This window comes from Drosophila novamexicana, unplaced genomic scaffold, assembly GCF_003285875.2.
Source record: "Drosophila novamexicana strain 15010-1031.04,08,12 unplaced genomic scaffold, DnovRS2.1 tig00000193-arrow-pilon, whole genome shotgun sequence".
Lineage (NCBI taxonomy): Eukaryota > Metazoa > Arthropoda > Insecta > Diptera > Drosophilidae > Drosophila > Drosophila novamexicana.
The window spans coordinates 9,938,445-9,962,744 of record NW_020824787.1 but is presented as its reverse complement, the minus strand read 5'-3'; the positions used below and the strand labels follow the sequence as shown (position 1 = coordinate 9,962,744).

Genomic DNA, 24,300 nt, shown 5'->3' with positions numbered 1-24,300 from the left:
GCACACACATATACACACACACACGCACACATACGCACACAACACAGCGTTGCTTTACCTTTGCCAAAAATAAAGAAAACACATACCTTCACATGGCCTGGCCAAGAGCCGTCATCAAATACGAGCGCGAACTCAACGTAGTGGAAATGCTGCGGCCAGCGTCAACGTCAGCAGCAGCCGCAGCAGCAGCAACAACATTTGGTTGCTCGTCTAGTGTGTTGCTGTGTTAATTGTTATTTATGTATAGTAGTGTATATAAATTTGTGTGATATTGCAACAACAATGAGCAAAAGTTGTGCAAATGCAAAAGCATAGCAGCAATTAAGCCAGAGCGAGAGAGAGAGAGAGAAGGAGAGAGCGAGCGTGCTAGCGATAGCGAGCCAACTGTTTTTAGACGGCGCTGCAAAGTCAAAAAAGAAAGAAAGAAAGTTTCAGCAAACCCAAACAACGACAACAAACGGTTTTGCAACAAGAACAACAACAACAACAACAAGCAACCACAGCAACAACAGTAACAACTTTTATCGGGTCCAATGTTGCAGCAAACAACATGCAGCAAACAACAATGGCAACAGCAACGAGAACAAAAACAACAACAGCAGCAGCAGCAGCAACAACAACAGCAGCAGCAACAACAACAACAACAAACAGCTAAAGCTCAAAGCTGTAAGAACATGCGCCTTGGCAACATGCGCCTTAGCAACATGTTGCTAGCCAGCAACAGCACAACAACAACGATAGATTTTAATAGTCGACGGCGACGCGGTCGTCTACGAAGCGCGCACAAATGTTGCCAACAAGTGCCAGCAACAAACGCAAATGTTGCTTATACACAACAACAACAACAACAAACGAAACCAAAACAAACCAAACACCATGCAAAGCTTTTGTTATCAATAATGTGCGCGTGCATTGTCGATTGTGTAAATATTTTAAAACGCTTAGTATTATTAACATTAACAACTAACAAAACAAACAACAACAACAACAACAACCACAACAGGCACGCCCATAGGCGTGTTCAGCCGCTTTACTGCTTACCGCTGCTTTTGCTGCTGCTGCTCTGCAGCGCCCAGGCTCACAAGCCCAAAAGCGCCACTCAGCACAAGCAGCAACAACAACAACAACAACCGGCACACAACAACGATGTCACGTTTAACAACATGGCCGACGTGCCGCCCACTTATCAAGTGAAATCATCGCAAACATCGAACGAGGACGAAGCTGAAATCCTTTATCAGTCCTCTGAAATGTTCGGCGAGGAGGAGCTGGACCAGGAGGAGGGGCGTGATCTAAACGGCCGGCAGGATAATATGCCCAATCAACGCAGTTCCAATGGTAAGTGCACACATCTTATATCCCAAATCCCAGCCAAGCCACATTTCCAATCTCTGAGAGACTCAGTCGAAATTCTGCAGACCTTGACCCTTTTGCTCTTTGAATTCGCCAATAATGTAACTTTGAAAGTCGGCAGGACTATCTTGATGACCTGTCCTGATAACTGTCTTGCAGGACACTCGAAATGCAAGGTCTAAAATTTTTTCTTTGAGCGCGCTTTTAATTCGAAAAAGATTTCCTTGGAATCTAATCTGGAAGCTAACTTTTTTTGATATATTACCAGCGGGTATTGCCCGGCTTTGCCAAGTTTTTTACTTAAAATGTTAGACAAAACTCTTTGAAAAAAATGTTAATCAGTCAGGCAGGACAAACAGTTATATAAATATAAGAACACATTACGAAACTTTTGGCATGTTCTTGAGATTGTCAACGGGCGAAACACCTTCGATGAAATGTCCTTGGGTCGTCTTGTAAGCACATGAAATGGCATTGAAAACGTCAGCGATAGGCATGTCATCAAGAGCCAGATTTTCATCTGGCTTAGTACTCCCTCAGAGTACACACACCCACATACACACACATGCACGCACATACGCACACACTTGCGCAAAACAAACACGGCTAATGCGTGATTTGGCCTTTTGCCTGCGACTATGACTAATGGAATTTGTATTTAAATGAGGCAAAGGCGGCAGGAGGAAAGCAGCTGCATAAGTGATTTATGCGGCAGGCAATGAACAATTCAATCAAGAAAGGGTGGGAGGGGGGTAGGTGGGGTTTCATAAAGATTTCTCTCGTAGCATCAAATTGAATTAGACTTGCATAGCTCTTCGTGAGCTGATAAAAAAAATATATGCGAATATGCGTATGTGCGATATTATATGATAATATTAAATGAAACAGAGCAAGAGACTTGCAATTTATAGAAAAGCAACATTTAAATTTGACATGCGTAAATTAATTATAAAATAATTGTTCGGAGTGGGTCTATTTCACAATATTTAAAATTTCTTAGCTTTCCATTTAAAAAGCTGATACAAAAATAAACCATTTATATTATTTTTGATGCGGATTGCTGTCTTATATATGTTTTTGCAAAAGATTTTCGAGCTCGAAACTGCTGGAATATTAAGTATACAGTATTTAACAATCTGTATAACTTCCGCTACTGTTTATTATAGAATATATCAATATCAATATCAGGACTTTGTCAGACATTTTTGGGGGAATATAGTTAAAATATATATTATATTATTATATTCTAGCTTTTCTATAGACTTATAGATATATAAATATATATATATCTTTTATTTTGTTGTAACATCTTCTCTGAAAGTTTACTATTGAACATTTATTAAAATTTTTGCTGTAATTCTAAGTTTTAGTAAGTTTGTTGAGCTTTTCTTCTTAAAGTTAATTCGTTCGTTCATACATTTATTAAACTTATCTGTCATATATTTCTGTCACATTTATATTTTAATCAATTTATTTGGTTTATTTCTTCAAACCCTTACGCATATTATTTCTTCTTAATTTGTATTTTGATAATTGAACCCTGCGTATACGTCATATTTATACTACTTCATTTAATTAAGTTGATTTTAAATGTAAATTAATTTTTTTTTAACTTTCTTCTAAAAACATGCCTAAAATATTTCCTTTTAAGTTGTACTTCGTTAGTTCACACAACAACACAACATTTGTTAAAATTGTGCCTTTGTTGAGCTCTGCGAATACGTTATATTTATATGTTACTTAATTTCATTTGGTTCTCTTTCCTAATAAATACAAAAATGATTTATTATTAAAATTTATATTGTTTGTTCCTAAGAGAATATCATAAAATATTTATTGAAATTGTTTCTAAGTTGAACGTGGCGTATACGTTATATGCAATATGCCCGCAATCCCATAAACTCGCGCATAAATTACGTATACGCAACGTTTGCAAACATAAATAATTGAAGGGACCAGAACAGCTGCTAACACACACAAAAACATCACACACACACAAATTACACACACGCACACACACTCTCGCATTTCGTAAAAATGAATTCTGAGCTACTCTTCAGCCTGAGCTCAACTGCATTTGTGCATTTTCCGGGCTTGGGGCAAAGTCAAGTTGGGAAAACCTCGTGTTCACCTTTTATTTGGCCAACTGCTGCTTACGTTGCGGGCCACACAGAACTTTTTATTTTTTATTTTTGGGCCAACAACAACAATTAAACACGACGTGGCACAATGTTTGCCTAGGCGAGCGCACCCTGGAGCCATTTCTCATTTTAATGACTCAACTGTGCTGTCTCCCAGGCAGCTCACCACTCGCTCTCTCTCTCTCTCTATCTCTCTATCTCTCTCCCTCTCCCTCCTTCTCTTTATTTATTTCTTTGCGCCCGTCTGTTTTACTTTCTATCTGTCTGCTGCACACACACATGCGGCAAAGTGGCCGACAACAAAAGAATGGGCCAAAACAAGCGGCAGGCGAGTTATATTTTGTGGAGCTTATTCGAGTTTAGAGATACTCTTTAGAGGGTGGCAATAAGCTGAATGGAGAAAATGGAAATGAAGTGGAGAAAACCTCTGTCTGTTATACTTGTGAAATGTTGAATAGGTTCGCTAAGTCGTGCGAAATACTATCATAATTTATCATATATATAGGTAACAACTTTTTTGTTGTTTAATACACCCAAACTGCGCTTTACTTTTCATTGATCCACTTCTGATAACCATATTATACAGCTGCCATGAGAACAATCGGAATAAAAATTTTTCTATTAAAACAATTAAGTGCCATCAAAAACACATTTGTTATATACGTCCACAATAATAGTAAATCTTAAATACCCTGTGATAAATGCTGCTCCCTTTGCTGGTATTTATATATTGAGGCTTATGTATTTCTATTGAATGACCACAAATTGCAGAAGCTCTTTAAATGTACATCCTACGCCTATTAGATATATATTTATATATATAAATGTGCCTAAATGCCTCGTTATGCTCCCATGTGACCTCATGCAGGGACAGTGTAACGGAAACACACACACACACACACGAAACTAAAACGAAAATATTTTGTTGTGTGCTTTGGGGCGCAAATTGCAGTTGAGCTGCAACCGCAAAACGACAGAAGCTACAACAATCAGAAATAAAGCAGAGCAGCAAATATAACAACAGCAACAACAACATCAAGGACTAGATGTAGTCTGTAAATCAAGCTTTAAAATTAACGCAGATTGCCGGAACAAGCGACGCTACGAGCAATTAACATGAAACCAAAGCAGTTCCAGAAAGTGTCCAAAAAGAGCAGACAAAGCGCGCGAACACACACAGAAAGAGAGGGAGAGATAGAGAGGGAAGGAGAGAGGTAGAGAGAGAGAGAGAAAATATAGGTGCATGTGTGCACACAGCGCTGGCCATAAAATTAAGTGCAATTGCCACGGTTGAAGAAGTCTTTAAATGCGAATTCAACTAGAAATAATACTAATAATAGAACATAAATAACAAAGAATGGTTATCTTGTATCAAAAACCTATAGATTTCAGGTATCACTTTATGCTATTATTATGCTTAGCAAATTCGCCTTAAATCCGATTTTAAGGGAAAATATACATGTGTGTTCCCAATTAGACGTCCCGGGCTGTATATGGCATAATATGTATGTGTATACGTATGTATATAGCAATAAATGTGCATTGGTCTACTCGCAACGACCTTTGTTGGAAATGTTCGTGTCACTCTGAGTGTGTGTGTGTGTGTGTGTTTTTGGTTTCGCCTTGCTTTTGGCTTTTCTATTTTACCATCGACCCAAATTGCGCGCGCTGCTATAATAAAAACAACAACAACACATACACACACACACACCCACACACACACAGTAGCTTATAGTATACTTGTGTTTGTGTGTGTGTGTGTTACGTACTCGCACGCTAACGTGACTGTTAACGACGTTTGTCGTGGGTGGCGAAAAGCGAAGCAGAAGAAGTGGCCGCAATCTCAAACCCCCAAAAAGCGCTGCAAAAGACCTCGACCCAAACGGCAGGCGGTCAAAATATGTAAAAAAAAATAAAAATAAAAAAAGCACACAAAAAATATTAAGCATAAGTATTTAAAAGGTAAAAAAAAAGAAAACAAAATAAGAGCGAAAATAATGATTGAGCTGCTAATGTGAAAATGTAGGAAAAGCGCAAGGAAAAGCTAACCAAACAGACGGCAACAAAATTTAAATCGATAAATCAAAATGTCAGCAACAACAACAACAATGGCAAAAGGCTCGCAAGGACGTGCGACTTGCACGCCACAAACAGCTATATACGGCTGGTGTACTGTGTGTGTGTGTGTATATATAGCGTTTGTGTGCGTGTGTGTGTGTGTGTGTGTGCATGCTTTGTGGGCGGCAGGAAGTTGCTTTGCGGCGCTGAGGACAAATGACAACATTTGGCCGACTTTTAATTATTGACATTCCCACTTTTTTTCCCCTTGCTTTGAGGCCACTAATTGCCAGTGTGACCGTGCCAGTGCTTAGCCAGAGTAGTCAGCTATGTCTGCAGTATATGAACAATTTCAGGGCCACACATAAGATGCGCGTACGTCTTTAATGTGACGAAAATCCAAAAGAAATCTCTAATATTCCTTGTCATGTGCTGATTTTAGATGGCTTATAGCTGTTAGCACTATTTTCGTGTAAAATGTAAACGCTGTCGAAAGTAGGTTACGATGGGATTATACGTTACGTGACGGAAAATATAGGTGATTTTCGTCTACATATAAAAAAAAAGGCAAAAGCTTGCGAAAACTGCATGCAATTTAGTTGCATGTACCTGATATAATGATACTTTTAATTAACAACTAGCTACAGCCCAGTCCGAAATATATCCTTAGCAATTTAGACAGAAGAAGACAGAATGTTTATTATAATTTTGACAATTTGACATTTATATGTATGGGCATGTTAAATTAGCCATTAACTTTAACATGCTCTATGTACCTAAAAAATTTCAAGTCCTTCTCATTCTTTTGGCTGTAAAACTGTCATTGCGTTTGTGCTTGTGCTTGGGCAGAGTTGCCAGCTGAATGTGTGCATGTGTCTAAGTGCGCTTTAAATTTGCCATCAACTTTAACAATCACTTTTATGCATTTTGATTACCATTTTTATTATTCCCTGGCTTTTAAGTGACTCGGCAGTAGCTTTAGATATCCAATATCTATCCAAGGCTTAGCTAATCAATTTACAATTTAAAACAGCAGCTGCTATACAATATGAATCATGATATTATCACCTCTTTCCCCCCTCTCTCTTTCCCACTCTCACACACAGACTTTAGGGGAATTTATTTAAGGTCCCGAGGCACCTGTTATATCTAAGTGATTCATTTCAATCGCTCTGCTAAAACTGGTTACTAAATACGAATTCAATTTACGTGCATCAAAACTGCATATGCATAAATTTGTGGATTTCATATTTTACTCAAATCATTTTCATACGTAAATCCAATTGGGAGACTAATTAGTCTAGTTGACATTTAGATTAAATTATTTATGGCATAGCTTACAATTATGTCCTGCATAAATAATTGATAACACATGTAATTCAGTTGCAAGCTGTTTAATTTGCGCTTAATATAAATTCAATTATCTGAACGCCAATTATACGCTTTATAAACGGTTGGGTTTTAATTATAGCCTTGTCCTAATGTATAGAGGCCAGAAATTCATATTTGCACCTTAAGGTTTACATAAACATCCACTAAAATGGATTTGAAAATCCTATGATATACTAGGTATTGAATATTTACTTCATTAAAATAGGGCTTATCGGAAATGTAAATAAATATATATATTTGGTTTATAGAGTTACCTCCATTCAAATTGTCTGCTTGATAACAAATTTTTAGCTTCATTTAAAATATAAAATTGCATATTCGGGAAGTATAATGGAGCTTATCTGAGGTGATATATGATTACAAAATAAAAAAAAACGACATAAAATTAATAAATGTAAGTCTGAACTGTTGCCACCTCTAACAAGAGTTTTTAGCCATAAAGTCTTAATTAGGCTTTGAAGTCAGTTACTCTGATCTTTAACTTAGATACTTTTGTCTAATTATTTTTCAATAAAAATTTATGCTAGAATAATTTTTATATCTGTCACAAAGTCGTCTGCAAGTTAAGCACGTACTTAATTTGCTGATGGATTGCCATAAATGTTAGTATTGCAATGCAAACTGCTTAAATAATTAAACAACTGACTAAATATTCATTTATTATTTTACAATTTGTACTAAATACAAACTAATTGTATAAGCAAATGTAAATAAGGTATTCATTAGTCGAGCATACACCACTTGAGTACGCTTAAATGTTCTCAATCGGATCTTGAAATACCTAAGTTGACTCATGAAAGGCACGTGCTGTAAAGATTGGTTTTTTTTTTTTATATAGCAATTGGACTTTCCGAAAAGGTCTTACAAAGAAATTGAATGGTTCATTGAAAAAAAAACACATATATATATATTAATAAATAAGTAGAATTTTCAAGCTTATTTACATAAGCTAGAGCAGAAATGGATTAAAATTGTAGTCCCCAATAGATATATATTGTTTAGCTGACCCACTCGTATATTGCTTATCTGAGTATTTATGGAAATTGCATTTATACCGAGAAATCTTTGTAAACTCTAGTTAGATAAAATTTGCAGATGCTCCATAAATAACATGCGAAGAGACTTTATTTGTATTTGTTTTTGGCAAACCCAACAGCTAGAAACCATAATTTTTGCATTTTTCAAGCCGCATGGAGAGCCCAACTCTTAACAATTTATGACTTGGCCCCAAAGGAGCACGCCTTGAGCCTGATTAGCTACAAAGTGTTGTTGTTCCTGTTGTTGTTTTTGGGTGGGTAGGGCGGCCAGCAACAAACTTTTTACAATAACTGGAAACTTGTGTGCAAACGCTGCGAAAATGTGGGCTTTGAGGGTTTGCAGGTGGCTGCGGTCCTTAAAACCTTCATCAAAGCGGCGCAACGACAGGCTCAGGCTCAGCTCGTAACTGTGAACTCATAAAGTTTATGTGGCAAGGCTTAAGTGGCTCTCGTTCAACGTTGCCACATTGGCAGTTGGCTCAGTTTGCTGCATTGATTCAACAGCCCACTTGACAACCCTAGCGGGGCCAGGGACGCCAGCAGCGCCGACGTCGACGCTCAGGCAATACCCAAAGCTGTCAATTTGCATGTGCATGTGCACGTTACCCATTTCTCGTTTCGTTTTCATATATTTTTGTTCCCATTCCATTCGTTTCTGGTTGGTCGCTAATCGATTTGCCTGCGCTACCTTGAAACTTGCGCCGTGCCAAAGCGCGCTGTCTCTCTGATAAATTAGCAGCTGCTTCACAAAGCGTGAAACCATTCGGCTACTATCGAAGCACACACACACACACACATACACACACACACACACACACACATGCTTATATATATATATAGGGCACTCGCTTAGCTTCCGCTTTGCAGGGCACCCCTTCCTTTACCCATAATGAACTTCCGGCCGAATGGCGTCGGCTTCGTGTAATTTTGTGCGTTTGTTCAGCCGTGATTTATGCACATTGATGACGTCGCAAAAAAAAAAAAGAGCAAAAAGCTAAAAAAAAAAAGACAAGAAAAAAATCGAGCGAGCGAGTTAACTCGTTTTTTGCTCTCTATTTGTGCTTACTTTTGATTTTCTTATCTGCAGCATTTAATTACGCTTGAACTTAACCCACTGAAGCCAGTTCTTTAAATATCTTTAATATAGCAAATTTATCATTAATTATATGAATATATTCGTAGCTGCTAATAATTTATCTGCTATTAATGTTTTTGTGAATGAATACAACTTTTATCTACATTTTGAAAACGTGTCTAAACTTTCTTCATTCATAAATAATCAAAACGTCAAGCTGTGAACAAAAATAGAAAAAAACACTTCTCTAGTTGATTAAAAATTCATTATTATAGCACCTACTAGCACTATTATCAAAAGTGTTAAATCGAAAATTATAACAGAATGATATTTTAATATTTAAATTGGGGGCTACTCTCAAAAATAGATGAGGTGAATTTAATTAAGCTTTGTTGGCAGGAAAAAATGGGGACACCGTAGATTTGTAGACATTATTAAAATAACGAAAACATTAAGAGAGATAGCAAAATGGAGAGAAAGAGTGCAAGGGAGAGTGAAACCCTTAATATTTTATACTATAAAGCAAACAAGATAATATAAAATAACAATACTAATTTTACTGTTTACAGTATTTTGAAAAAGTATCAGTAGATAATCTGGGTACTTTGTGGTCAAAATAGGTTTTATTAAAGTGTATAGTGTGAGCTTACCTCTTGGTATAGCAGGGCACCCTAAAACTTCTAGGTCTTATAGTATCTGAGATCGGTTGGACAATGGGCGACAAGTTAATCTACAAGATTATTATTAATTTTATTAGCTGTCGCTGTGGAATCAGACAACATGTCTCAATCTGGTGGAACGGGCTACAGGGTATTTATAAAATTTAATTAATTATTTGAGTGCTCGATTGGGAGATAGCCTGTGCAGCCTACTATAAGCTACATTTTTATATAATTAATAATGAATTAATAAATAACATGTCTTCAACAATGAAAATAGTTGGAATGTGTTGTATACACAATTTATTTCCTTTAGCTATAATAATTTCGTAGGGATAGGCATATACAGAGCTGTCTTTGCAGCTTGTGGCATACAACCTTTTAATACCCCTCTTGTAACTGTTTTATAGCTATAGGGTATACAAATGTTTTATATGCTAGCTACGTGCTTTAACGCGGATTGAATTTAAATTATCTCGACTAAAGTTGAGTATTATGACATGCACAGCTCTCTTTAAATAATTATACAAAAATACATATATAAGAAACAGCGATAAGACTTTTAAAACATTTTGAGCTTAAGTTTTTATTTATACAAGCTAAAACTACATTTTTCTTTGATTTGCTAAAAGAGCCTTATAAATAACAGCTGAAGTTGACGATTAGATAACTTAATGCACATTATGTTGGTTATTTGAGTGCCATATTTTTAGCATTGGCACACAATGGGTTAATTTATAACGTATGTTTATGTATAGTATATGTATGTATATATATATATATATATGAAGCGCTGACTGTTCCATCTCACTTAGTCACGCGATTCCAGGCGCTGTCGTGGCGCTCCGCCTCGAAGAAGTTGCAAAGCGTTTGTGGCAGATTCTTGCGTTGCGCCTCATTGCCCTGGATGCGCGGAGGCGTGTATGTGGGCGTGGCTTTTGCTGTTGCTGCTGTGCTGCCGCTTTGCCTAATGCGCTCGACTGGCGCTTCCTGCGCCTGCTGCGTCTGACCCGTGACCTGCGTGCGCCACTCGTAGACTCGCGGTGGCGCCACACTTGATGGCTGCCTCAGCTGGATGGTGGCATGGCTGATGAAAAGCTTCGGAATTGCTGATGCGGCTGCCATCTGAGCGATTCGAGTTTCAATTTGCAACTGTTTTGCAAATGCGAACGCGACTTTGCTGCGGCTTTTGTTCTCCACTCAGCTGCGAGAGTCAACGCATGACGCATAACTAGCTCGGTTCTCTGTGTGTTAGTGTGTGAGTGGGTGTGTGCTGTTTGCTCTAGAAGATTTCTGAGCTGACGCTCGGCTCGATTGCATGCGGTTAGTCAAATTGTGACTGTGGCATTTTGGCACTTGAAACTGGTTACCTCAATTGGCCTCCAAGTCTTGACTAACTCAGGTAGGCTGGCGGGTAGATAGGCAGACAGAGAGACGGCACGCGCCCACATGCCACCAAATGTTAAATACAACAAAAATCAACAAAATAAACAACCAGTTATTTGTTCTTACCTTTTGCGAAGAATTTATTGAAATTTTATTGCTCAACTCGAGGGGTTGGCGCACTTTAAATCTAAATACACTTGCTTTGGATCTTATGATTTGCTCATCAAATGTGTAACGCTTAGAAGAAAACATGAGCAATATAGACGAATCCATTAGAATCAAATTATGCCCGTATTAAGCTTCTCTTTATCTTTAGTATCTTTGGGTCACTATATAATAAAACTTCCATTCTATGAACAATGTGGCTTTCCCGACAGTTTAATCAAACTTGTCTTTTATTTGTTTGCCTACATGTCTTTAAAATCTTATTAATATCGTTTGATTTTATATATCTCTTAAAAATAATATCTTAACTTATCTTACGAAGTGATAGTAAAACAAAAAATTGCATCGTTTAGCTTTAGTTTATTACAAAAACTTTATTAAAGCTAGGCTAGAAAACTGAAAGCTTCATCTGATATATGTCTCAAAAAGTATTTAAACTTCGTCACTTCGTAAATGATTATTCTTTGTTGTTGCATCTACATCTTAGATTCAACATGATAATTATAATTATCTTAGTTATAATTATCTTAATATGAAGTTCTTCAAAATGTAAGATTCATTCGCTATTTCCCATTACTCATTATTTAATTGTCTTCGCAAACAAAGTCGATAAACACATTAGTGTAACATTTTTCAACACTTCTATTTATATACGATTGCTGGGATCTCTATATACATATGTATTGGTTTATTTGAGATAACACGCATTTTGCTTTTGTCAAATGATAATCAAATCAAAAATGTCACATATCCAAAAAAAGATTAGAAATTAGCTTTCATTTTCTTGAGATTTCGTGAGATTTCTTGAGATTTCATAAAAAGGGGCGCGGAATTAAGAGGCACAGAATAAAAAGTATGAGTGGAGTGTGTAGTGTATAAAGAATGTGTCCCTAAACCTTCAACTTTAATCTATCTATCTTTGTATCTTGGTATGTCTAATAAATGAGGAAACTGACAATAAAGAATTTGAGATGGGATTCCATATTGATACGCTAAGCCAAAGATATTTCAGTTTGCTGATAGCTTTTAAATATGTCCTAAACTTCTGATAATAATAATAATTTGTGTAAATGCGTTGCTTTTTATGATTATGCCCGTATACCCGTTTATTTACTGCATCCCCACCTCACATTCATAATCTGCAATTTTTGATTTAATACCATACTTCCTCTTGCTTATCTTCGGTTTGTTGCTGTACCCAATTAAATCTGTACTTTTCTAATGTACACTCTTTATACAACAATTTGCATATCTGGTAAATATAACTTGTTTTTCTTCTTCCACTGTTTTATTTACTTCTCGAACTATTTTGATTACTTCCCTATCGCCTGTCGTCTTCCGTCAGCTTGCCTAGCATTACACTTAGTCATAAATGTATTCATACTCATAATGACCACAATTTCTCGATGATCTGGTTTGATATTCAAAACGTTGTCCCCCGTAGCTAACTGTAGTCGACTCTGTTGTTGCCCGCCCACATCCAATCAAACTACAAATTATCTACCTGTTAAGTAAAAACAAGTAAAAACGTAAAATGCTAAACAGTTCACGATTATGCACTACGAAATACCCTTGAAGAGAAATTTAACAAAATACAATGTTTAGAATATATATTAATACGAAATAATGGGTATAAAAATAATATTATATATTGCAATATCGAAATTTTAGATAAGCAAATAGACGTCGATAATTGTAATGGGTAAATAGTACAGGGTATTTCTAAAATACTTGACACTGATAAAAATACAAATATCTTATGAAAATTCTTTAATACAAATGCATGTGTGCAGCTTGAGCGACTTATGAGAGTATCTACTTTTTACAGGGTATGTATAGCAAATGCTGTAATCATCATTCATTAAGCATTTGGCAAGTGATTCATTTGTAGCATTGATTTATAGCGCACGTTCCAGTGTTGAGTGTTTTTAATTCTGTTCTAAGCGAGGGGTTTCAGGGATGGAGCAGAGAAAGGGTTACCTGCAACACCTTCCGAAAGGTGGGTTAACCACAGTGTGTGGGTGTGTACAGCCCGTTAGCTGCATGCAAATTGCAAGTGTGCTCGATTCTCAGTGCTGATTCTCTTAATATCTTGCGCCCGTAACCGGTTTCACATTAAAGAGCGAGTTGAGTTCTTGGTTGACCGAGGCCCAACCGCAAGTGAGTCAACGACTCAGCTACGATGTTCACTCGATTATAGACCAAGTACAAAGTATATGCAGAAAAAATGCTGCAACATACTGTGATAAGCAAACAAAACTTAAGCAAACTATGTAAATAGTATAAGCGAAAGCATTTGCTTTGTTAAGCCAAAGTGACAAATCAGGCACAGACAAACAACTAAGACCGAAGACAACAACGGCTGCTATACAATGAGACTACGAGATACCCTGTAACACCGAAAGCACAGTTTGAATTAGTTGGATAATTTTCTTATTAAGTTGCCTTTAACAATTTGTTACGATTTTTTTAATACACAAAAAAGTTCTATGAAATTCCACAAAATAATTCTTAGAAGAAAAAATATCTTACAAGCTCAACCTCTATTTTACTAGACGAGATGAGTCTATGTATATAGCTTGACTATAATTTTTAATATATAAGATCAGATCATATATTTTTATTTAATAACTTTTGGGATAATTCGGTTAGATTGATTTGAATTATATAAGATCCCAAGCCTATATCCAGGAAAAAGTAACAATGTAGTCTTAACTGTTTACGGATATATGCAGCATTCATTATACCCGTTAATTATCAGCTAATGAGTGCAGGGTATGACAAATGACATGAATCAGTCAAGAGAATCAGTGTTTTGTGCCGCGGGCGATTAAAAACGCGCCGATTATTTGTATGGCACACGCGCCAAAACGATTGCTCATACGACAACAACAACAATAACAACAACAAAAACAGCGCAAATTAATGATAAACATTAACATTTGCCATTATCAACTCCAATTGAAGTTGCATTTGTTGAGGTTGCAGTTGCACTCGCGATTTGCTAATTGTTGCAAAATGTGCTGCATAATTTTGCGGTTAATTGCCATGGCAAATCGCGCGCGCACAAAAGGTGCCGCCTGCGAAGCGTTTTTTGCAGCGATTTGCCCGCGTTTATCTTCTTTATTATTATTTTTTTTTATACAGCAAAAAGGTCGTGCTTTTTAATTGAGGATGTGTAATTGGGGAATTGTAACCGAACGTTTACTCATATGATGCGCAATGTGTACTTATGTCTGGCAGTAAGAAAAAAAATGCCGCTTCTAAGTGTCTTGGGAGCGTTTCTCTCTAACTAAAGGTCAGACTTCCTCATTTTGTGCCAACTATGCGCAATGACAAATTCGGCACGTTTAGCTAGCAATCTTTCAGGCATTCAAGTTATTCTTAACATGTTTCAACACATATGAATATAATAGTATATAATAATGCAATTTAGCTTCTGTTTAATTTGTAATAGGTCATTAGCTACTTATACTTATTGAAAAATAAAGAATGATTGTCGTAGGTCCTCATCTAGGAAATACACTGTAGAAAAATCCCCTTAAAAATCTGTTTAATCTGGTAAAATCTGTGTAACTATAAACCTATTTTGCAATTTAAAATAATCTCAATATACCCCATAAATGGCAGGAGGTTATTCTAATAAATCGGAGAACAGAATATTTAAAAACGTTCGCAAACAATATAAATTTTATTAAATTTGTATATCTTTTTGTAATTTTGCATTTTGTTAGCATTTTTAACTACTAGAAAGTTTTATTAGCATATTATAGTAAAAGAAAAGTTCCTTATTGAGTTCCTTATTAATAGAGACTTATGCGGATATAATTCTCAATTAGTTAAAGCCCCAAAATGTCATATGTTCAACTTAAGGTGTCTGCACTGGTTCTTTCCCTTCATATAATTCTCAATTAGTTAAAGTGCTTAATAGGCATATATTCAACTTAAGGTGTCTGCACTGGTCTCTTGAGGATTCTCCCAAGTCCCCTGATAGAATATGCTTGTCACATTCAATACTAATTCGAATATGTTTTCTTTTTCTATTTTGCAGAAACGCTAATCGACATTTCAAACACCACGAAAACGCCACTATTTCCAAAGGACCTATTCACGAAAGAACAGCTTGAGAACGGCGCTGTCATCCTGCACATTATCGGTGTAATATATATGTTTGTGGCGCTGGCAATTGTCTGCGATGAATTCTTCGTGCCTTCCCTTGACGTAATCATTGAAAAGCTCGGCATCACGGACGATGTGGCCGGCGCAACGTTTATGGCGGCGGGTGGCAGTGCCCCGGAGCTCTTCACGAGTGTCATTGGCGTTTTCGTGTCGTTCGATGATGTTGGCATTGGTACGATTGTTGGATCTGCTGTCTTTAACATTCTCTTCGTGATTGGCATGTGTGCGTTATTCTCGCGTACGGTCCTATCGTTGACCTGGTGGCCACTATTTCGTGATTGCTCATTCTATAGCATCAGTTTGCTGGTATTGATCTACTTTTTTCGCGACAATCGCATCTTCTGGTGGGAGGCGCTCATCCTGTTTACCATATACATTGCCTATGTGACCTTCATGAAGTGGAACGTACAGGTGGAGCATTGCGTCAAGAAGATGATTACCAAAAACAAGGTGACTCGCGTCCGAAGTACAGATCAACTTATGCCAGCAGTAAGTAGTTGGGAAGTTTTTTTGCAAACAAAATCCAAAAAAAAAAAAAAAAATTAATACTAAAATGTTAAATCGATAAAAGTCGTTTGAGAGAAAGCGAAATTGCAAATTGTCTGCAAAAATTAACGCAACGAAAATTTAAATCCTTTGCCAGGAATATATTTTCGTTTCTTAATCGCTTGACTTTTGGTTTTTCTCCTCTTTGTTTCTTTGGCCCAGTAATTTTCCATACATTTTAAATGGGACTAAACAGTTGAACAGGTGTGCTAGTTACTATGACTAAGGGCATGCGGAGAGACTGCAATCTTATACATAAGATAACTGCATGACTAACGCCATATGCGTCTTGGCATTGAACGCCAGGTGATGATGATGATGATGCTGATCATGATGAGGAGGCTCATGAGTTGACAATAATTGACTGGCGCTCGAATTTCACCTTTGAGTTTTAACTCAAAGTCAATTGAGTTTTATTTTTTGCCAAACCAGTTCCAGGAACTGAAAGTGACCAAAGTCAGTCAGGGTCAAACAGAGAACTGCAGCTGAAACTTTAAGAAAATTTTAACAAATTCAACGAAATTATTTAAGTTACGTTAGCTCATACTATATGACGCATACAAAAGTGTTATTTGTGTCGCTTTCCAGCACTGGTCAACTATTAAATTTCATGACATGATTAAATAAGTTGGGTTAGCTCATTCTATTTGACGAGAAATGTGAATGCTTGTATAAACGTTTAACAATACTGGGCAATTTAACTATCGAATCGCCTAGAAACTGGTTGACTGTTTAAAGTGACGCTTAACAACACTGGCCAACTGTCAACTGCTTAGTCACAGCACGTTTCTCGTTTTAAAACTCATTTTCAAAACTATATATTTATATATTTATCTACCTCTAATTTAATCTTGAATCTAGCTCTTAACTTTTCTCATTATCTAGCGCTTAGCTTTTGTTTTATTATTCTTTTCTCTCTTTCCAACACTTTCTCATTTGCTATGCCTCTTACGACTTGTTTAACCATACAAACAAATATGACCCATACACACACTCAAGCATACACCCACGCTACACACACAGAAGCTGTCACACTTACACACACGAACAACTTTGCATGCAGCCAATAGCAACTGTGCACAAACACACACACACTCCCAAACACACACACCCGCACAGCTTGAACGTAAATTCGATCTGAACTTGATTCTCGATTCTCGCTTGATTTTCTCACTCGCTCACGCATGTATACAACTTTTTGGGCTCTAACTAGTTGCACCATTTTGTTCATAAATATTAACTTAATTTTATAAGCACACGATTTTTTACGGGGGCAACAAACAGCGCTAAAATGGCGTAATATACTTAGTTTGAAAAAGTTATGTGGTCTCTAACAAAATGGCTAAGGTATATGCTTATGTTATTGAACTCTAAAGCATTTATTTCGACTTATTACAGTCCACAATTCTTTATTAAATACTCCTTAGGTTCTAAAGCAAAGATAAATTGATGGAAAGACAAATTTAATGTGAAGAGAAACTGTTTTTAACTTTACAATTTCATATGTCATTGTTTTCAGATTTATAACATCAAAATTTGAAATTAGAATTTAATTTAGATAATAGACTGGTGTTGTTTTTTCCAAATCGTATCATGTAAATTAACTATATCTCTTGATTTCCAAATCTTATGCAGTTCTTAACTATCAAAACTTTACCAAATTACTTTAGACGTACCATTTAAGTTATGTTTTGATCTCTATCTATATTGCTCATGCATAATTTTTTCCAATTTTTTGCAAATCATCCCTAACATTTCTTTATAAAATTTCCGTAGAGAAAATGTTTCAACTTTTTATTTCCTTCATATAAAGTGGAATGAATGTTAAATAATATTTATAAATATGCGTAACTATTATGCTTTAGGGAATTCTAAAGCACACTTCAATCATAAAATATCTCATTTTGTGGCGATGCCGATCGGACACTTTTCATAGCGAAGCAGGGGGTGTATGCCTTGGGGTTGGTGTAGGCGGCTGTCGTTTGCGGGGTAAGCGACTAGCATAGCGATATTGTAGCAGGCGGTCCATCGACAATATCCAAATTCTTATAATTGGATTTGGCCTCCTCGAGCTGCATCTCACACTCTACTTTCGTCTTGGTCAAACGGTGCCACAGTCCGAGGTCAAAGGATGTCAATTTAATGAAAGTATACGAGACAATGCGATAAAGCACCAAATAGCCCAGAATCAGGTATAGCGCATAATCGGAGTGTTCAAAAAAATAATCGAACGGTGTTTTTTTATCGAGTTTTAAGTCCAGCCAGACGAACAGTAATGGAACAAACAACACCCAATACGCGACTATTGTACACACTTCCACGATTTGTTTTCCAAACATTTTAGCGAAACTTACGCACGAACGGGTTGCCAACTGGACTGCAACTAATCGAACTGTTCCGGAAACTGAAGCTCACATATCGTTTGTATAGCTTTTGTGGTTAAAACTATATATAATACGACAAGAATAGAGTTTGCTCAAATTTAAAGCGATGAGTTGCATGGGGCAAGGTGCTCGGTCAATGAGTAGGTCATTAATCATGCGATTCGTGTATATCTGCCGGATCGAATAACTATATGACAAAGCTTTCAACGGAACTATAATTCGAAAGCAGAGTTTTTGTATGAAAAAGTTGTTTTATCAAATATTTTGCCTTTAAAAAAAATTCTCAAAATTTGAGGGTTTGTATTGGACATTTTTTTATTCGACTTGCTGGTTAAAATAAATCTCTATCCAAAAATATATACTGAACAGTTTTGGAACAGCTTTGCTTTGTCTTGCCTTAATTCCAAACAAAATAATAGTTGTTTTTTTTTTAAATAAATAAAAATCTTTTTTTTCAATAGTTCTTAATTGTTACATTCCTCATAAGACGGAGGGTGTTGCCTTTTCTGTTTTCGATTTTCCTTTCTGGGCTGTTTTTGATGTACTTTCTCGACTGGGCGTGGTACATTGGGTGCCCGGTTCAGCGACTGATGGCCATCCAGCTCGTCATCTTCCATATCCAGGGTGGTGGATGCGTTGTCCTGGTTTGGGTCAAGTCGAGGATCATTATCTGCATAATATTGTCTTTCTTGATTAATCATTTCTATAGTTGCGGGGTCGTATTTGACCCAGATTGTCATGGTCCACGTTCTGATTCGCAGATAAATGAGCACAATAAGTAGATAGGCCACCGGATAACATGCTGCCAGACACAGACCAAGTACACAGAACTGTTTAAACGATGAGAACATATTCTTATCATCCCAAACGACCCATTTCTGTTCAAGGCAAAGCACTATGACTAGGGGCGTTATCACAATCCAGTACAGGACTAGCACAAAGATCTGAACACAGCTTTTCTGTATCATTTTTCACACCGATATTTTACTAGCTTCGCACGTGACTTTGCTTCGGGTTCAGGAATACAACTAAGTCAAGTTGGGTTAGTTTTAATTATGCTCTTTGAGCTTGTTTGCGGTTATACGAGAGTTAGTCAGTCTGATTCTTTAAATAAAATAAGTAGAAAGTGGTCTTTGTTCTTGTTCTTGAAAGCTTCAAAACATTCCTTTCAGAAACATTAAATTACCCAGAAATATGTCAAAAATACTCTACGTATATAATTTTTTCTTTTTATTTTAATAAATATATGTTTTTGTCGTTGTTTTGTAATATCTTAAAATATACATATGAGTTTAATTTAAAAGCGCGCTTGCAGCCGGGATTTAATAGTACGCTTTTTGGTGCCATCCGGAACGTCCAAGTATTTCTCCTCTATGCACTGGGCCTCAAGATCGTTTTTACCATTTTTATACTTTTGGTGCACCTTTTTCAGCGATTTTTGATCGAACTTTTTCAATTTCTTGTACATGAACATGACAATCCGATAGAATGTTACGAAACCCATCACATCGACAAGTCCGAAAATGAGAACTGCCCAAATTGTATCTCGCAAAGCACCAAAATCCAACAGCAGCCAACCCTTTTTTGTAAACTTATTATAGATGAAGGGCGTAAATATTAGCCAATATAAGATCACCACAAATATTTCCAAAAACTTTCTTTGAAACATTCTTGAAACTTGTTTTTCCTTTGAAGGAATACTACTTACTGATTGATTGAAACGATTTCTACTCTGGTACTTGTTACACAAAAGCTTTTATTTATTTGTATATCAAGAAAGCATTAATATTTAAGTTGCGGTTGCATGTGCTGCAATTAAATGGTCTAGGGAAGCTTACGGATATTTTTTTTTGTTTTGTTTAATAACATCTATAAAATACTTACTGCAAAAAAATATACCGAACATTAAATATATGATATGGTATGCTTAATTTATCAGCTTCAAAGTGCAATCCCCTCTGCACAGATATTACATTTCATTGTGTAATCCCCCATATAAAGACAATGAATTATTTATTTAACGAGCTTGCAATTTTTGCTATGCAGCTAGAACATTCTTTTATTATAGCATATTTCATATAATAATATAATACATACACATATATATTTTAAATAGATAAACAGATAATAATATCTGGACTTAGAACTAGGTAATAAATATATGCAACTAATTTTCGAAAAGTACTCGCAAAAGTACTCGTATTCGCTAGCTAACATTAAAATGCTATAAACAAAAAATAATAATAACTCACTATATGATCTATTCCTTGTTACAAGAAGAGCTACCATGTAAGTTAGATTCGGAAAAAATTGGCTAAAATTGTGTCTCGACAAATATTGCGAATAAAATTAGGTTTATCTTTGGTTCTTTGGCTAAGGCTAATACTTGGATGGGAATTCTATCTTTCTCTGTAAAGTACACCGAAGTGAAACCTATGTCTTGACTATGGTTGGTCTCAGCTGCTGTGAGGTGCCCATTAGGACATCAGGTGACATGATGATGCCATGGCTCAGCTTGCGGGCCATTCCCGGTGTGCGGGGCGGCGTGTTGGGCACAGGCGGTGCACACCGCAAACTGGGCGTGGGACTAGAGATGTGCGTCTGCTGAGGCTGTCTGGGCAATGTGGCGCTGCGCAGCGGACGCGTCTCGTGTTTGATATGAATACGCGCCAAATCGCTCTCCACCAGCAGTGGGTGGCTTATGGTGCGTATGACTTTCGGCATGGTAGTTGCTGGCCCGTCATCAACCGTGTCCAGATTCTCTGTAGATACAAACACACACTCTCCCACACACACACGCTCGCACAGGTTGAACGTGAATTCGATCTGAACTTGATTCTCGATTCTCGCTTGATTTTCTCACTCGCTCACGCATGTATACAACTTTTTGGGCTCTAACTAGTTGCACCATTTTGTTCATAAATATTAACTTAATTTTATAAGCACGCGATTTTTTACGGGGGCAACAAACAGCGCTAAAATGGCGTAATATACTTAGTTTGAAAAAGTTATGTGGTCTCTAACAAAATGGCTAAGGTATATGCTTATGTTGTTGAACTCTAAAGCATTTATTTCGACTTATTACAGTCCACAATTCTTTATTAAATACTCCTTAGGTTCTAAAGCAAAGATAAATTGATGGAAAGACAAATTTAATAGCTACTTTGTGAAGAGAAACTGTTTTTAACTTTACAATTTCATATGTCATTGTTTTCAGATTTATAACATCAAAATTTGAAATTAGAATTTAATTTAGATAATAGACTGGTGTTGTTTTTTCCAAATCGTATCATGTAAATTAACTATATCTCTTGATTTCCAAATCTTATGCAGTTCTTAACTATCAAAACTTTACCAAATTACTTTAGACGTACCATTTAAGTTATGTTTTGATCTCTATCTATATTGCTCATGCATAATTTTTTCCAATTTTTTGCAAATCATCCCTAACATTTCTTTATAAAATTTCCGTAGAGAAAATGTTTCAACTTTTTATTTCCTTCATATAAAGTGGAATGAATGTTAAATAATATTTATAAATATGCGTAACTATTATGCTTTAGGGAATTCTAAAGCACACTTCAATCATAAAATATCTCATTTTGTGGCGATGCCGATCGGACACTTTTCATAGCGAAGCAGGGGGTGTATGCCTTGGGGTTGGTGTAGGCGGCTGTCGTTTGCGGGGTAAGCGACTAGCATAGCGATATTGTAGCAGGCGGTCCATCGACAATATCCAAATTCTTATAATTGGATTTGGCCTCCTCGAGCTGCATCTCACACTCTACTTTCGTCTTGGTCAAACGGTGCCACAGTCCGAGGTCAAAGGATGTCAATTTAATGAAAGTATACGAGACAATGCGATAAAGCACCAAATAGCCCAGAATCAGGTATAGCGCATAATCGGAGTGTTCAAAAAAATAATCGAACGGTGTTTTTTTATCGAGTTTTAAGTCCAGCCAGACGAACAGTAATGGAACAAACAACACCCAATACGCGACTATTGTACACACTTCCACGATTTGTTTTCCAAATTTAAAGCGATGAGTTGCATGGGGCAAGGTGCTCGGTCAATGAGTAGGTCATTAATCATGCGATTCGTGTATATCTGCCGGATCGAATAACTATATGACAAAGCTTTCAACGGAACTATAATTCGAAAGCAGAGTTTTTGTATGAAAAAGTTGTTTTATCAAATATTTTGCCTTTAAAAAAAATTCTCAAAATTTGAGGGTTTGTATTGGACATTTTTTTATTCGACTTGCTGGTTAAAATAAATCTCTATCAAAAAATATATACTGAACAGTTTTGGAACAGCTTTGCTTTGTCTTGCCTTAATTCCAAACAAAATAATAGTTGTTTTTTTTTTAAATAAATAAAAATCTTTTTTTTCAATAGTTCTTAATTGTTACATTCCTCATAAGACGGAGGGTGTTGCCTTTTCTGTTTTCGATTTTCCTTTCTGGGCTGTTTTTGATGTACTTTCTCGACTGGGCGTGGTACATTGGGTGCCCGGTTCAGCGACTGATGGCCATCCAGCTCGTCATCTTCCATATCCAGGGTGGTGGATGCGTTGTCCTGGTTTGGGTCAAGTCGAGGATCATTATCTGCATAATATTGTCTTTCTTGATTAATCATTTCTATAGTTGCGGGGTCGTATTTGACCCAGATTGTCATGGTCCACGTTCTGATTCGCAGATAAATGAGCACAATAAGTAGATAGGCCACCGGATAACATGCTGCCAGACACAGACCAAGTACACAGAACTGTTTAAACGATGAGAACATATTCTTATCATCCCAAACGACCCATTTCTGTTCAAGGCAAAGCACTATGACTAGGGGCGTTATCACAATCCAGTACAGGACTAGCACAAAGATCTGAACACAGCTTTTCTGTATCATTTTTCACACCGATATTTTACTAGCTTCGCACGTGACTTTGCTTCGGGTTCAGGAATACAACTAAGTCAAGTTGGGTTAGTTTTAATTATGTTCTTTGAGCTTGTTTGCGGTTATACGAGAGTTAGTCAGTCTGATTCTTTAAATAAAATAAGTAGAAAGTGGTCTTTGTTCTTATTCTTGAAAGCTTCAAAACATTCCTTTCAGAAACATTAAATTACCCAGAAATATGTCAAAAATACTCTACGTATATAATTTTTTCTTTTTATTTTAATAAATATATGTTTTTGTCGTTGTTTTGTAATATCTTAAAATATACATATGAGTTTAATTTAAAAGCGCGCTTGCAGCCGGGATTTAATAGTACGCTTTTTGGTGCCATCCGGAACGTCCAAGTATTTCTCCTCTATGCACTGGGCCTCAAGATCGTTTTTACCATTTTTATACTTTTGGTGCACCTTTTTCAGCGATTTTTTATCGAACTTTTTCAATTTCTTGTACATGAACATGACAATCCGATAGAATGTTACGAAACCCATCACATCGACAAGTCCGAAAATGAGAACTGCCCAAATTGTATCTTGCAAAGCACCAAAATCCAACAGCAGCCAACCCTTTTTTGTAAACGTAGTATAGATGGAGGGCGTAAATATTAGCCAATATAAGATCACCACAAATATTTCCAAAAACTTTCTTTGAAACATTCTTGAAACTTGTTTTTCCTTTGAAGGAATACTATTTACTGATTGATTGAAACGATTTCTACTCTGGTACTTGTTACACAAAAGCTTTTATTTATTTGTATATCAAGAAAGCATTAATATTTAAGTTGCGGTTGCATGTGCTGCAATTAAATGGTCTAGGGAAGCTTACAGATATTTATTTTTAATCTTATTTGTTTAATATTGGTTTTTGTTGGGAATACTTATTAGATTATAACGAATGCCGGGAGACACACTACATTAAAATACGCAGCTTTCAGCTGATAACTAAGCTGACAATATATCTTGATAAAATTCGTCA

The 24,300-nt window shown here is 36.4% G+C and overlaps 3 protein-coding genes across 9 annotated transcripts in view; 1 reads left to right on the top strand and 2 right to left on the bottom strand.

The window, feature by feature from the left end:
* Nucleotides 1-318: 318 nt before the first annotated feature.
* Nucleotides 319-24,300, top strand: part of LOC115758359 (sodium/potassium/calcium exchanger Nckx30C) — a 40,941-nt gene continuing 16,959 nt past the window's right edge. For 5 of the 7 annotated variants that reach the window (XM_030698945.1, XM_030698942.1, XM_030698944.1 and 2 more), the window contains exons 1-2: nt 319-1,338; nt 15,318-15,934. In XM_030698945.1, the coding sequence (XP_030554805.1) occupies nt 534-1,338; nt 15,318-15,934 (1,422 nt within the window). In that variant the 5' untranslated portion in view covers nt 319-533. The remainder of the gene's footprint in view (nt 1,339-15,317; nt 15,935-24,300) is intronic. The other 2 variants (XM_030698946.1, XM_030698943.1) reach the window with 1 other exon arrangement.
* Nucleotides 10,293-10,871, bottom strand: LOC115758363. The gene has a single exon (XM_030698950.1). It carries the CDS (start codon nt 10,838-10,840, stop codon nt 10,523-10,525), a length of 318 nt encoding a protein of 105 aa, XP_030554810.1. The 5' UTR covers nt 10,841-10,871; the 3' UTR covers nt 10,293-10,522.
* Nucleotides 23,590-23,981, bottom strand: LOC115758361. The gene has a single exon (XM_030698949.1). The coding sequence runs from the start codon at nt 23,979-23,981 to the stop codon at nt 23,610-23,612; it is 372 nt and encodes a 123-aa protein (XP_030554809.1). The 3' UTR covers nt 23,590-23,609.

Bases quoted from the DNA above. Each gene is read 5' to 3' on its own strand.
- LOC115758363 (XM_030698950.1), bottom strand. From the start codon at position 10,840: ATGGCAGCCGCATCAGCAATTCCGAAGCTTTTCATCAGCCATGCCACC.
- LOC115758361 (XM_030698949.1), bottom strand. From the start codon at position 23,981: ATGTTTCAAAGAAAGTTTTTGGAAATATTTGTGGTGATCTTATATTGG.